This window comes from Cololabis saira, chromosome 15 (assembly GCF_033807715.1).
Source record: "Cololabis saira isolate AMF1-May2022 chromosome 15, fColSai1.1, whole genome shotgun sequence".
Classification (NCBI taxonomy): domain Eukaryota; kingdom Metazoa; phylum Chordata; class Actinopteri; order Beloniformes; family Belonidae; genus Cololabis; species Cololabis saira.
Genome location: NC_084601.1, coordinates 21002146 through 21014708, shown reverse-complemented (window position 1 = coordinate 21014708; position 12563 = coordinate 21002146). Strand labels below are relative to the sequence as shown.

The 12563-nt window shown below is 39.8% G+C and overlaps 1 protein-coding gene across 1 annotated transcript in view; it reads right to left on the bottom strand.

Moving 5' to 3' along the window:
* Positions 1-423: 423 nt before the first annotated feature.
* The window catches only part of LOC133460490 (hippocalcin-like protein 1), a 68651-nt gene continuing 56511 nt past the window's right edge, over positions 424-12563 (bottom strand). The window contains exon 5 of the mRNA XM_061741064.1: positions 424-2883. Coding sequence (XP_061597048.1) covers positions 2786-2883 — 98 coding nt within the window. The 3' untranslated portion in view covers positions 424-2785. The remainder of the gene's footprint in view (positions 2884-12563) is intronic.

Below are 12563 nucleotides of genomic sequence, written 5' to 3'. Positions count from 1 at the left end.
TAGGTATATTTTTGTATCAGATCCAAAAGAACAGACATGGCATCCTCGCTTGAGGTTTTCATGCAACACCAACATAGTATAAGGGAACAAGGGCAAGCAGGGGTCAAGAGTGGGGACTTATTCAACACAAGATACCAGTTCATCAAGAGGCAGTGACAAGAGAGAGAGGGGTTCAACGTTAGCAGATCAAGCTGTGGCAACAATAGTGTTGTAATCCTACCAGCAGAAGGCAGTGGAGCTCAAGGATTCCCAAAGCAGAGGTACAGCTGGTTAGGAAGCTCCTGTGCAAATGTTTGGTGCATGTTAACCTCAGTCTGGATGTCACCTGGATGCAGCAGCAGCAGGGAAGAGGAGGAGGAGGAGGAGGAAGAGGAAGAGAGCTCTCAGGCTCACGTTCTTCACTTGCACACAAACACTTCGTAAGAGTTACACCTTTTTTATATCCCGGTTCTGTAAAAATATATTAAAGTCTGCATTTTTAACCTCCATAACAGAATATGGCAAGTCATGTCGGAGCCGGCCCAAGGCATAAGCGAACTAAGCGGCTGCTTTTTAGGGCCCCGAAGAGTTCAAATAAAATAAAATAAAAAATACAATTATTTTTACATCAATACACATATTGACGAGGTGCTGTTTATGTAATTTAAGTGATTTTAATTATAGTTCTAGTTTTTGTAGTACTTTGTTGTTAGACTTAATTGTTGTTGTTCCACTTCAAATTGTTGTTGCACATTGCTGTTGCAGTTTATTTAAAACCAAAAATAAAGTAGATAACGTGTTTACAGTAAATGGTTTATAAAAGATCTATTTGATTATTTTCTTTCTTTTAGTAGGCCTGCACTGCAGATGACACTCAGTATCACACTTAGTACTATATCACTTTAAATATTAAGTGTAAATCAATCCCAGGCCGCTCTTGTAGCTGAATTTTCTCCCATTTCAGATTTAAAAACCTTAGATGGGTAAAAACATGCCAGGCTGACAATAGGATGATGGAAACAACTCTGCTGCAACTGTGCAGCTCTTTGATGTTTTATCTATTGCTTCTCTGTGTGGCCAGTAGGGGCAGTTCCTGACTTAGCAAAATATGAATTGAAAGATTTTTCTGCAAGTTTTTTAATCTATTGTTTGCTTCTAACTACAACAAAACTACATCTAGTTGTAGTGCATTTGTAATGAGAGGGAAGCACATGAAATAAGTTTATAGTGGGTGTGTGAATGATCAATAATCAGTATTATTGGCAGTAATAGAGGGCCCCAAAATCAAATTTTGCTTAGGGCCCCGTGGAGGCTTGGGCCGGCCCTGGGTCATGTGACAGTAGAGGCGTCGGAGGAACCGTGAGCGGTGCTGGCTGTGCTGCATCCAGGGACTGACTCAAGTTATTCAAACAGCAGCAGCTGCAGACATGCTGCAAGTCTTTTATTCATTTTAATAAGGGAAGCTTGCAGTTTTCTCTCAACAGAAGTGTCTGGAGGGTTTATCGGCATAGTATTAACATAAACATGTCCGCTGAGCCTGTCTGGGAAACTTAAGAATCCAAAGTAGAGCTAGTGCCAGAACCTACCGCTGTAATGTGAAATATGCTACTGCGCCAAACTCCTCTGCAGTCGGACAAGCATTCGGCTAAAAAGTAATGAACAAGCCCTTAGTGAGTTCTCCACTGGAGACGGGAGGACAGGGTTAAAACTAGGGAAAGGCCGTTTCTGTCGTGGGTTGCAGAGCTACAAAAGGATATCGCCGTGTGTAAACTTGTGGATCTTACGCTGACTCGTGTGCAGGATCATGCAGTATGCTAACGGGTTACGATTATAGTAAAGTTGCTGCTCAATAGTAAAGAACTTTTAGATACTAATAAATTAAGAAACAAATAGATCATGATAATACTGTAAAAGTTAGCATCCAGCATACAGTGTTCACTCGCATGCGCGCACGCACTGTCAAATGTCCAGCCATTCTTCATTCACACGTGCCGCTAAGACGATATGTGCTACTGGTGTCATTGATCGAATGCTTCCCCTTATTTCACTGGAAATTCATATCCTTTCATCTGGGACGTGTCAACTTCCTCTTTCAGTCCTTGTAAACTGGATCATCTTGAACAACATATAAAAGTAGAAGCACAATAATAAGAATAAAATGAATAAATAAAATTACATGAAAAAGGGAAAACGGTATGTACAATTAAAAAAGGAAAAAAAAACATTCACCAGTTTAAAAAAAAAAAAAAACAATAAAAACCTTATGGGATCTTAGGCCTTTTTCTTTTTTGTTCAGCGAAAGGTCATACAGCAGTAAAATCCCATCTCCACCCCATTCAGATCAAAGCAGGAAGCTACGCTACATAATACTGCCTTCAGTACCAGAGAGTGTGTGCCATACAGTGTAAGAAGACAAATGTACTTCATTCGATGATATACACAGAAATACAGTATATACATAATATATATGGAGGTTGGATGAGAAACCGAGCCATCCTGACGAAGTTGTCCACAGTGACTAAGGAAATCCAACCTACACATGACAGGTGGAGATATTCAGCATAACCAGTGGGAACCTCTTTGGGCTGATCATTTTCTAAAATAAAAAAAAAAAAAAGAAAATGACAGTGATGACTTTCTCTCCTTCTCCTCCTCGACCCCGTCGATCAACAACCAAACATGATATGAAAGATGTGAACGATCATGCATCGATTTGACTGACTGAATATCAATTCAATAGAGATGAAGATGATCAAAGGAATAAAAATGAAAAGGGGGGGGGGGCGTGGCTTGCAGCAGGGCCTGTTCAGAACTGGGAGGCTGAGCTTGGGTCGCACTGGAGTAGCCGGACGATGGAGGGGTCACTTTTGGCACCTTTGATAAATTCCTCAAGGGATAGTTTGCCTGCAAAACAGACGGGGACATAAGAGTCAAATGATGAGTGCTTTTGATCGACTCAGGTGAACAAACTGTTATTTTTATATACACACAGACACACACACACACACACACACACACACACACACACACACACACGTATGCAGTTTTTTTTATGGTTAATGCCAAATTTGGCACATCCTGAAAGTCACATTGAAATGCATTTTCATCTAATATTTTTTTTTTTGTGCATGACTGTGTGTTTTTATAGTTTTTACTTGGAGCCCCATTAGCTACAGCAAAACTGCAGCTATTCTTCCTGGGGTCCGACACATAATACACAGTACATTACAACAACAAAATAAAAGCAAACCTAAAGAGGTAGCATATAAAAAAAAGAAAGTAAAAACAGAAAATAAAGAAAAAATAAAAAGTAATTCTGTTTAACATTTAGATATAAATAAAAACAATACATATTCATACAGTTTACAACATCAACAAATTCAAACAATGTATAGTTATCATAGTTTGCACCAATGACCATTTTTAATAAATATTAATTCATATATATATATATATATATATATATATATATATATATATATATATATATATATATATATATACATATATACATATACATATACATATATATATATATATATATATATATATATATATATATATATATATATATATATACATATACATATATATATATATATATATATATATATATATATATATATATATATATATATACATATACATACACATATATATATATACACACACATACCCATATACTATCTACATTATTTATTTAACAATAATTAAATACGTTTTATATTATATGTGTGTGAGTGTTTCCTTCGCCACCTTGACAGTCTTTTTATTGACGCCTAAAAAACCGATTCTGTCAAAGATGCCCAATATCCCTGACGGTGGGACATGAAAGAGCAGGACAGAGAAGACCAGACAGTGATGGCTGCAGCTTGGTGACTGTGTGGTGTGTTGTAATGTGTGTATGAATGAATGAATGAATGAATGAATGAATTGTTTATTTATGTGTCATACACCTCTAAGGTGCCCAGCCTATAAGGGCTTACAAGACACAGATACCCTACGCCAGCAAACAAACATCAGCTGAGTACAAACAAAAACACAAACACAAAATTATAAATTCCACTTATACATAACAGATCAGATCCTTTCTCAATTTTCATATAATTTGTCCTTTCTGTTTCCAGGCTCTCTTTATAAAGGTAGCTATAGAGAAAACCTCCTTTTTAAAAAAACATTCCAATTTAGCATCATCCTCAGTCCAAAACAACTCAGGTTTACAATCTTGCATTTTCTGAAATAAAAACTTCCTGGCTTCATCATATAATGGACAATAAAACAAAAAATGAAGTTCATCCTCAACAACATTTAGATCACAAACATTACATAATCTGTGATGTCAACTTTTCAACTGTGTAAATGAGTGTGTAACAAATTGTGTTGAAATAAAACGTAGGACAAAGGGATATGTACAAACATGAAAGGACAGACAGAGATGGAGAGGAGCGTTCCCTGTTCAGTTGAATAATTTGTGTCTTGTGTGTGTGTGTGTGGGATACTTGTGAGTATATTTAAATACCTCTGTCTATCTATGTACACTCACTGGCCACTTTATTAGGTACACCTTGCTAGTACCAGGTTGGACCCCCTTTTGCCTTCAGAACCGCCTTAATCCTTTGTGGCGTAGATTCAACAAGGTTCTGGAAACATTCCTCAGAGAGTTTGCTCCATATTGACATGATGGCATCACGCAGTTGCTGCAGATTTGTCAGCTGCACATCCATGATGTGAATCTCCCGTTCCACCACATCCCAAAGGTCCTATACTGGATTAGGATCTGGTGACTGTGGAGAACATTTGAGTAGTGAACTCATTGTCATGTTAAAGAAATCAGTCTGAGATGATTCTTTACGACATGGCGTGTTATCCTGCTGGAAGTAGCATCAGAGGATGGTACAATGTGGTCATAAAGGGATGGACATGGTCAGCAACAATACTCAGGTAGGTTGTGGTGTTGACAGGATGCTCAGTTGGTACTAATGGGCCCAAAGTGTGCCAGGAAAACATCCCCCACATCTCTACACCACCACCACCAGCCTGAACCATTGATACAAGGCAGGATGGATCCATGCTTTCATGTTGTTGACGCCTAATTCTGAACCTACCATCCAAATGTCGCAGCAGAAATTGAGACTCATCAGATCAGGCAACGAATTGTGTGAATTGTAGCCTCAGTTTCCTGTTCTCAGCTGACAGGAGGGGCACCCGTTGTGGTGGCTGCTCTAGCCCATCTGCCTTACGGTTTGTTGTGGAATTTATCAAACCAGTTCAGAAGTCCGCTTTGTGGTTTTTATGAGGTTTTATTGAGCCGGCGGTGAGCGTGTCTACACAGGCCAGAGGTCTGGTAGAAATGCTGACCTCGAGTGAGGTTGTAATCAGATTCTTATACAACAAGGAGTTTAACAAATGCAGGAATACACTAATCAGGCAAGAGACAAAAAGTAATTTACAGTCGGATGTGAATCGGGCCAAATGTCATTATCAGACATTTGGCATGACTGACACAGACCTCCAAATCACCCCATGGGGTGCTCTCTTGATTCCTGTCTGTTTGAACCAACTTCCAGGTGTCGGGATCTGCCCGGGGGGTAGGAAGTTGAGTAGCAAGTTGTAGCTTCCTCAAAAGGTCTTGAGTCCAGTTCAAAGCCCTGCAGGAGGTAGGACTGGGGCGACCTCCCCCTGCAGGGGGCCAAGCTGTCAAAATTCTTCATCAATTCACAATTTTTTTTTTTTTTTTTTTCTTTTTGTTGAATTACAGTGGAGTATTTTGCAAGTGAACCTTAAACATGTGATCAGAAGTCAAATAACAACAAGCCAACAAAACAAATTCAAATATCAAGTAACCAACGTGTCCTAACTGTTCTTTAAAGCAATCAAAAAACTAGTTGCGACAGTTGTATGTAACGTTTTAGCAATGTCTTTCAAGTGATGCGTTATTTCTTGGACTGTGGCATTGCGGGTATAAATGTACAACATTCAGTTTTAATGACAGCACAAGTTCCCCCTTGAGAAGCTAATAAATCCATCATCCCTAAAGCAGTCATTTCTTGTGAGAGCATAGGCATGTCTTTTGCAGTGGTGTTGGCTAATCTTCAACTGCATGGGATAAATATCTTATCTGTTCCAAAGCTGCCATGACTCCGTAATTTGGAACGAGGGCACCAAAAAATCTTGTCCATGGTGTTTGTGTGTGTGTGTACAATTCTCTTCTAACAATGTGAACGATTCTCATGGCTGGTACCGCATGGCCCAGACCACATATTCCAGACCAACCGTTTGGAAGATATTCACAAGCCTTCACGCCACAAATCCAGTAAACATCCTTTGGTAGAGGTATGGAACAGCGATTAACCATTGTAGCAAGGTAGCTATAATAGTGGATTTTGGCTGGTTTTAGGCTTAACAAGCGGTTCTTCAGAAGGAGAGCATGTGGAGTCACAGTTTGGCCTGTGCTGCTCCTTTGCTCCCCTGCTCCCCTGCTCCCCTGCTCCTCTGCAGAGGTCCCAGGTGCTGGAGCTCAGCTACTTCCGGGCAGGAAGAAGAAGGAATCGGCTGGTTTCCGCTGCATGGTCGAGGAGTTGTGTTCTTGCAGTGGGATGCGTGGAACCAGGTTAGACGCCCCTCACACTTGACGGCGGTGTTGGTGGTGAGCAGGACGTGTTGAGGTTTAGACCAGCGAGGTTTCAGGGCGTTTTTCCGTCGGAACTCCCTGACACAGACCCAGTTGCCGGGTTGGAGGTTATGGCACGGTTTGTGACTAGGAGGAGACTGGACAGCTTTTACTTGTCTGTGGATTGACTGGACAGCAAAAGTTTAGAGTACAACAGAATGATATCATGGATTCATCCATGGCATGGAAGTCCATCTTCTTCATATATACAGAACTGAATTGCTTGGTATGGTCATAGGTCTACCCATAATCCTTTCATGAAGCGTGAGTTTTGTGCTTCCTAATGGGTGTTAACAGGTGTCAACATTGTCCATTTAAGTCCAGTTTAAAATTCTCTGCACATACAAAAACATTTTCATACATGAACATTTTCATACAAGAATAATTTCATATCCCTCACATAATGTCTATTTGCAGAGCTTCAAAAAAAATCACGGTGGGGGGAAGTGTTGATAATGTTTGCAATATTTTTATAGGATGCAAATCTTGGAGCTTATCAGTCTTTCAACACTATCTGACACATTCCCCCTTTTTCTCATCTGTGATTGCCAACTGTGATCAACTATTCACGTGTACAAGGATGTGGGTGCAACAACGCGGCCGTCGTTGCTGACCCACAAATTATTTACATTTTTACAACCATGGGAATGCTACAATCCGTTTTTCCTTCACCTCAGTAGTCTTCTTGTAGGAGAGCTACATCATTAGGAGAAACCAGGTCGTTAGCGGGTATAGAAGGGCAAAGTTTTACATAGACAGGTAAGCCAAATTTGGCAGTTTCTTTTGCTGCATGGTCAGCTGAAGCATTGCCTAGTGAAAACAGGGTTGGACTGGGTGTGGGCTTCACATTTAACAAAGCAATAGATGAAGGTAGTTGACAGGCTTGTAACAGTTCACCAATCAATTAACCACATTTATCTCCGAGGATGCGATAAATGCTCGGTTCGCCCACAATATATAAAATCTATAAGATACAATATACACAACCAAAAGCATATCTGGAATCTGTATAGATTGTAACAGTTTTACCTTTTGATCAGTATATAGTTTCATCTACTTGGGTGGAGCTGGAGAGGGGGGCGCTTTCAACAATTAAGAATTATCACAAATTGTATAACCTGCGTATGGTATTCCATTTTTATAAGCAGAGCCGTCAGTGAGGAAAACAGGAAAAGTCAGGACGAGTGTTAAAGACAGAGGTGTCAAAAGTATTCTCATTCATGACTCAGGTAGAAGTATAGATATTAGAGTTCAAAAATACTCCTGTAGAAGTTGAAGTATTGTAGAAGTTGAAGTATCAACTCAAAATTTATTTATTTTTATTTTTCTCAAGTAAAAGTATAAAGTACTGGTTTCAAAAGTACTTAAAGTATAAAAGTAAAAGTAATATAAGCGGGGAAAAACCATTAAGGCTAAAAGCCATTGAAAATGAATGCATCTTAGTATAATGCAAATATATTAAAGAACCATATATGTGCATTATTGAGCATTAACATGTGTTTCAGAGACCAGACACGTACAAACCAAATATGTTTATACTTCTCATCCAACCACAACCAAATTCACTCTATCCGGATGGCACAATTTAACTGGATAGTTTTTTTTAAAGGCCGAAATGAAGTAGAGTAAGGAGGCTGTTTTTAAAACGTAAGGAGTAAAAAGTAAAGATAATTGCGTGAAAATGTAAGGAGTAAAAGTAAAAACCGTCTAAAAAATAATTACTCCTGTGAAGCATACACAACCAAAAGTTCTACTTAAGTAAGGTAATGAGGTATTTGTACTTCGTTACTTGACACCTCTAGTTAGAGATTAGTTATACATGCATTCAGAGACGTTATAGTAGGCCACAGACAGATTTCCATGCACTTCCATGATGAAGTTACCATAGGCAGGATACGATTATGTAAATTGGGATGCTCTGATTTGGCTCACCCCAATGGGAGCCGATCATTGGCTGTTTCCTCTGCGCCTCCTCTCAGCGCTCAACCTGTGTAGGAAACACTTTTGAAAAAGACATTAGTATTTTCATACATTTCAGATTCTTTTTTTTGCGTTATCCAGGCCTACCCTTTGTGGAGGGCAATTAGCAAATATATATATTTTGCATGTACCCTGGAGGGAATCCATCAATCTGATCTCGTGACAGACCACAATTCTCCTTTGCTGTCAAAATTGTTTTAGCATAAAGTTCCCTGGGATTATCAATTTTCCCTTTGAACTGTTAAGGCAATAAATACTGTGAAAAAAAGTCTGAGCTTGCTCTGGTGTGATTTTGGCAACAGCTGTGGGATTAAAAGGGAATTCTACAAGCATCAAGTACTTTGCGCATCAAGTACTTTACTTTTCAAATCATGTGGCAAAGTTAGTTTAACCGCTGTTTCCTCTAGCCATTTTGTTTATTAATTTAAAATCTCTTACCATTATTTGGCTCCAAATTTTGTAGGCAACAGATCTTGGATTTTTGTAAAATCCAGTCGTCATCAGAAGTGTCATCGTCATTTGATTCTTTAATCAGTTTCATCGGATAAAGGTTTTGATTTTATCATTTAACTGGTTCTCTAATTTCTTTTTCGTCTGCGTTGTGTTTTTAAATCCTTCTAGCCATCAGCTTTTTATTTTGATCAGTAAGCGAAGCTATTTGAGATTCTGCATTACGGCGTCTACCTTCATCCCTCCAAAAATCTGAGGGAGTTTGAAGTGCTTTTTAGTTATTTTAACAATATTTAATACTAACTGAGTAACAAACAAAACTAACAAATAAAACTATCGGTACCGTGATTACCATACATGTATTTAAAGAACTGAAAAACTTCACTTGACAGAGCATACAAATCATTCCTGTTGGTGCAAGAAGAGCAAGTCGATTCTTGCAGAAATGAAATATACCTCATTTTGGGAGAGCGTGTCATCCCGACTTATAAAATAAAACAGTTTCTCTACATACATTATGTCTATTTCTCACAAATATATCAGTGTTCCAACACTTACGGACCCCACGTCCTGCATATGCATAAGAATAGTCCCCCTGGACTATCTTTTTATTGGTACCAGACCAACCATGGCGCTCTTGGCCATTTCTCTCTTTAATGTTACCTGAGATATTAAACCTTTTTTAGAAGAGCGAGTCAGATTCTTAAGGCAGGAGAAGCAGAACATTCTCACAACACAATCAAATTCAAGTGTTATGAAATTGCCAGCGTTCCTAAAAACATCTCTACAATAACGTTCCCAATAACACAAAATAATAAAATAACCTTCACAACCACACAGCGGACTTACCTAAAATCTCAGGATGACGTCAACCATTCTCCGGCACTCCAATTCACAGACTTTCGACAACAACTCAGCAACAATAATTTGGGATTTTGTAAGTGGATCCCTTAACCTCTAAAATTTTAGATAGAGTCGCTGATTGCGCCGTTGTTCTGGAACAGGAGTTTCCATCGAAGGTCTATTGTCATCCGGGTCACGGCGCCAAATTGTTGTGGAATTTATCAAACCAGTTCAGAAGTCCGCTTTGTGGTTTTTATGAGGTTTTATTGAGCCGGCGGTGAGCGTGTCTACACAGGCCAGAGGTCTGGTAGAAATGCTGACCTCGAGTGAGGTTGTAATCAGATTCTTATACAACAAGGAGTTTAACAAATGCAGGAATACACTAATCAGGCAAGAGACAAAAAGTAATTTACAGTCGGATGTGAATCGGGCCAAATGTCATTATCAGACATTTGGCATGACTGACACAGACCTCCAAATCACCCCATGGGGTGCTCTCTTGATTCCTGTCTGTTTGAACCAACTTCCAGGTGTCGGGATCTGCCCGGGGGGTAGGAAGTTGAGTAGCAAGTTGTAGCTTCCTCAAAAGGTCTTGAGTCCAGTTCAAAGCCCTGCAGGAGGTAGGACTGGGGCGACCTCCCCCTGCAGGGGGCCAAGCTGTCAAAATTCTTCATCAGGTTCCACATGTTGTGGGTTCAGAGATGATCTTCTCCACACCTTAGTTGTAACAAGTGGTTATTTGAGTTACTGTTGCATTTCTTTCAGCTCGAACCAGTCTGCCCATTTTCCTCTGACCTCTGGCAACAACAAGGCATTTGGCCACACATAACTGCTCACTGGACATTTTCAAACCATTCTCTGTAAACCCTAGAGATGGTTTTGGGTGAAAATCCTAGTAGATCAGCAGTTTCTGAACTACTCAGACCAGCCTGTCTGGCACCAACAACCATGCCACATTCAGACACTTAAAGGGGACTTATTATGAAAAACATGTTTTCTCTTGCTTTAACATATATAAAGTGGTCTCCCCTCAGCCTGCCAACTCAGAGAAGGAGGAAAGCAACCAAATTCTGCAGTGTCTGTACAGCCGCCCGGATGAGCCGTCCAGTGTGATGTGGATCTACGAGCCGTTCAGATTCTGCTCCCGTAGTTACGTAACCAAAATGCGATTTACATAGGTTGGCCTCCGATGCGTTAAACCACGGCCACAACTAACTCCACTGGAGCTTCCGCCATTTTTTCGTAGCAGTGTATTGCGTCATCGCGTCATGCAGCCAATCAGCACAGTGTCTCATTATCATAGCCTCCCCGCCCCCTCAGAATCCCTCATAGATAATGAGGTTAGAGAATGGGACACAAAAGACATGGCTCAGAGGCCGAATTTCTAATTTATTTAGCAAAAACAATCAAAAGTTTGTTTTTAAGACATTCAAGGCCTGTTTAAAATAGATATTAGATGCCATAATAGGTCCCCTTTAAATCACCCTTCTTCCCCGTTCTGATGCTGGTTTGAACTGCAGCAGATGGTCTTCACCATGTCTACATGCTTAAATGCACTGAGTTGCTGCCATGGGATTGGCTGATTAGAAATGTGCATTAACAAGCAGTTGGACAGGTGTAGCTAATAAAGGGGCTGGTGAGTGTATGTGTTAAGCACTTGGCTTTCAAAATTACAACTGAGGCCAGGTAGATAAAACTCTTCAAGTAGGTTTAGCTGATGAAACACAGGCTTTTCTACACCTTTATAGTGTCATGTGTACATATGGTTCTGTTTTCTGCTCCTCAAACATCTGACCCCATTCAGATTTTAGATTTAAACACATTTTAAGAGTCAGTCACAAGTTGCCAACGCTATTTCAAGGTCTGAACACATTCCAGGAGGGAGTCAGTTTGTGCCTCATCTTCATCTTACTTCATCTTCTTTTCCTTTTTTGATTTCAGTGTCAAACAGTCTCTGGTGATTAAAAATAGCAATGCAGTTGGAGCTTGTAAGCAAAAGTGATATGTATAATTATTCCCATTCACTTATAACATATTTGGATACACATTTTAATGCCAGGTGTTAGTACATGTGCAAAGAGCTGGGGCCTCATGTACAAAGGGTGCGTACGTACAAAAACATGGCGTACGCCCTTTTCCACGCAAACGTTCAGATGTATCAAGAGTGAAATGGCCGTGGAAATGTGCGGTGCCTGACGCCAACTTCATGGCTGGCGTACGCACGTTTCCACAGCTATTGGTCCGTTGGCGACACTTAGTGGTGATGCTGGGAAACTGTTAATAATGTGAAAACAATTAGCCCTCAGAGTGATGTGCACATCAGAGACACTGATGAACAATTTACACATTCAACTGTCTGCAATTACACAAGTGGATATAAAAGCATGCGCAAAGTGGTGCAGAAATACCGTTAACAACAATGACAGCTTTGGCAGTGTTAGAAGATATCGCAAATGGCGCAGTAATAAGAGAAAGAATATTTAGCCGGTTTTCCTAATGTAATCGGAGCTATCGACTGCACACACATTGCTATAAAAGCACCATCACTGGATGAATATGTGTACGTTAACAGGAAGCATTTTCATTGCATTAATGTACAGATTATATGATTAATTTATGTTATTTGTGAAGTTATTTCTTG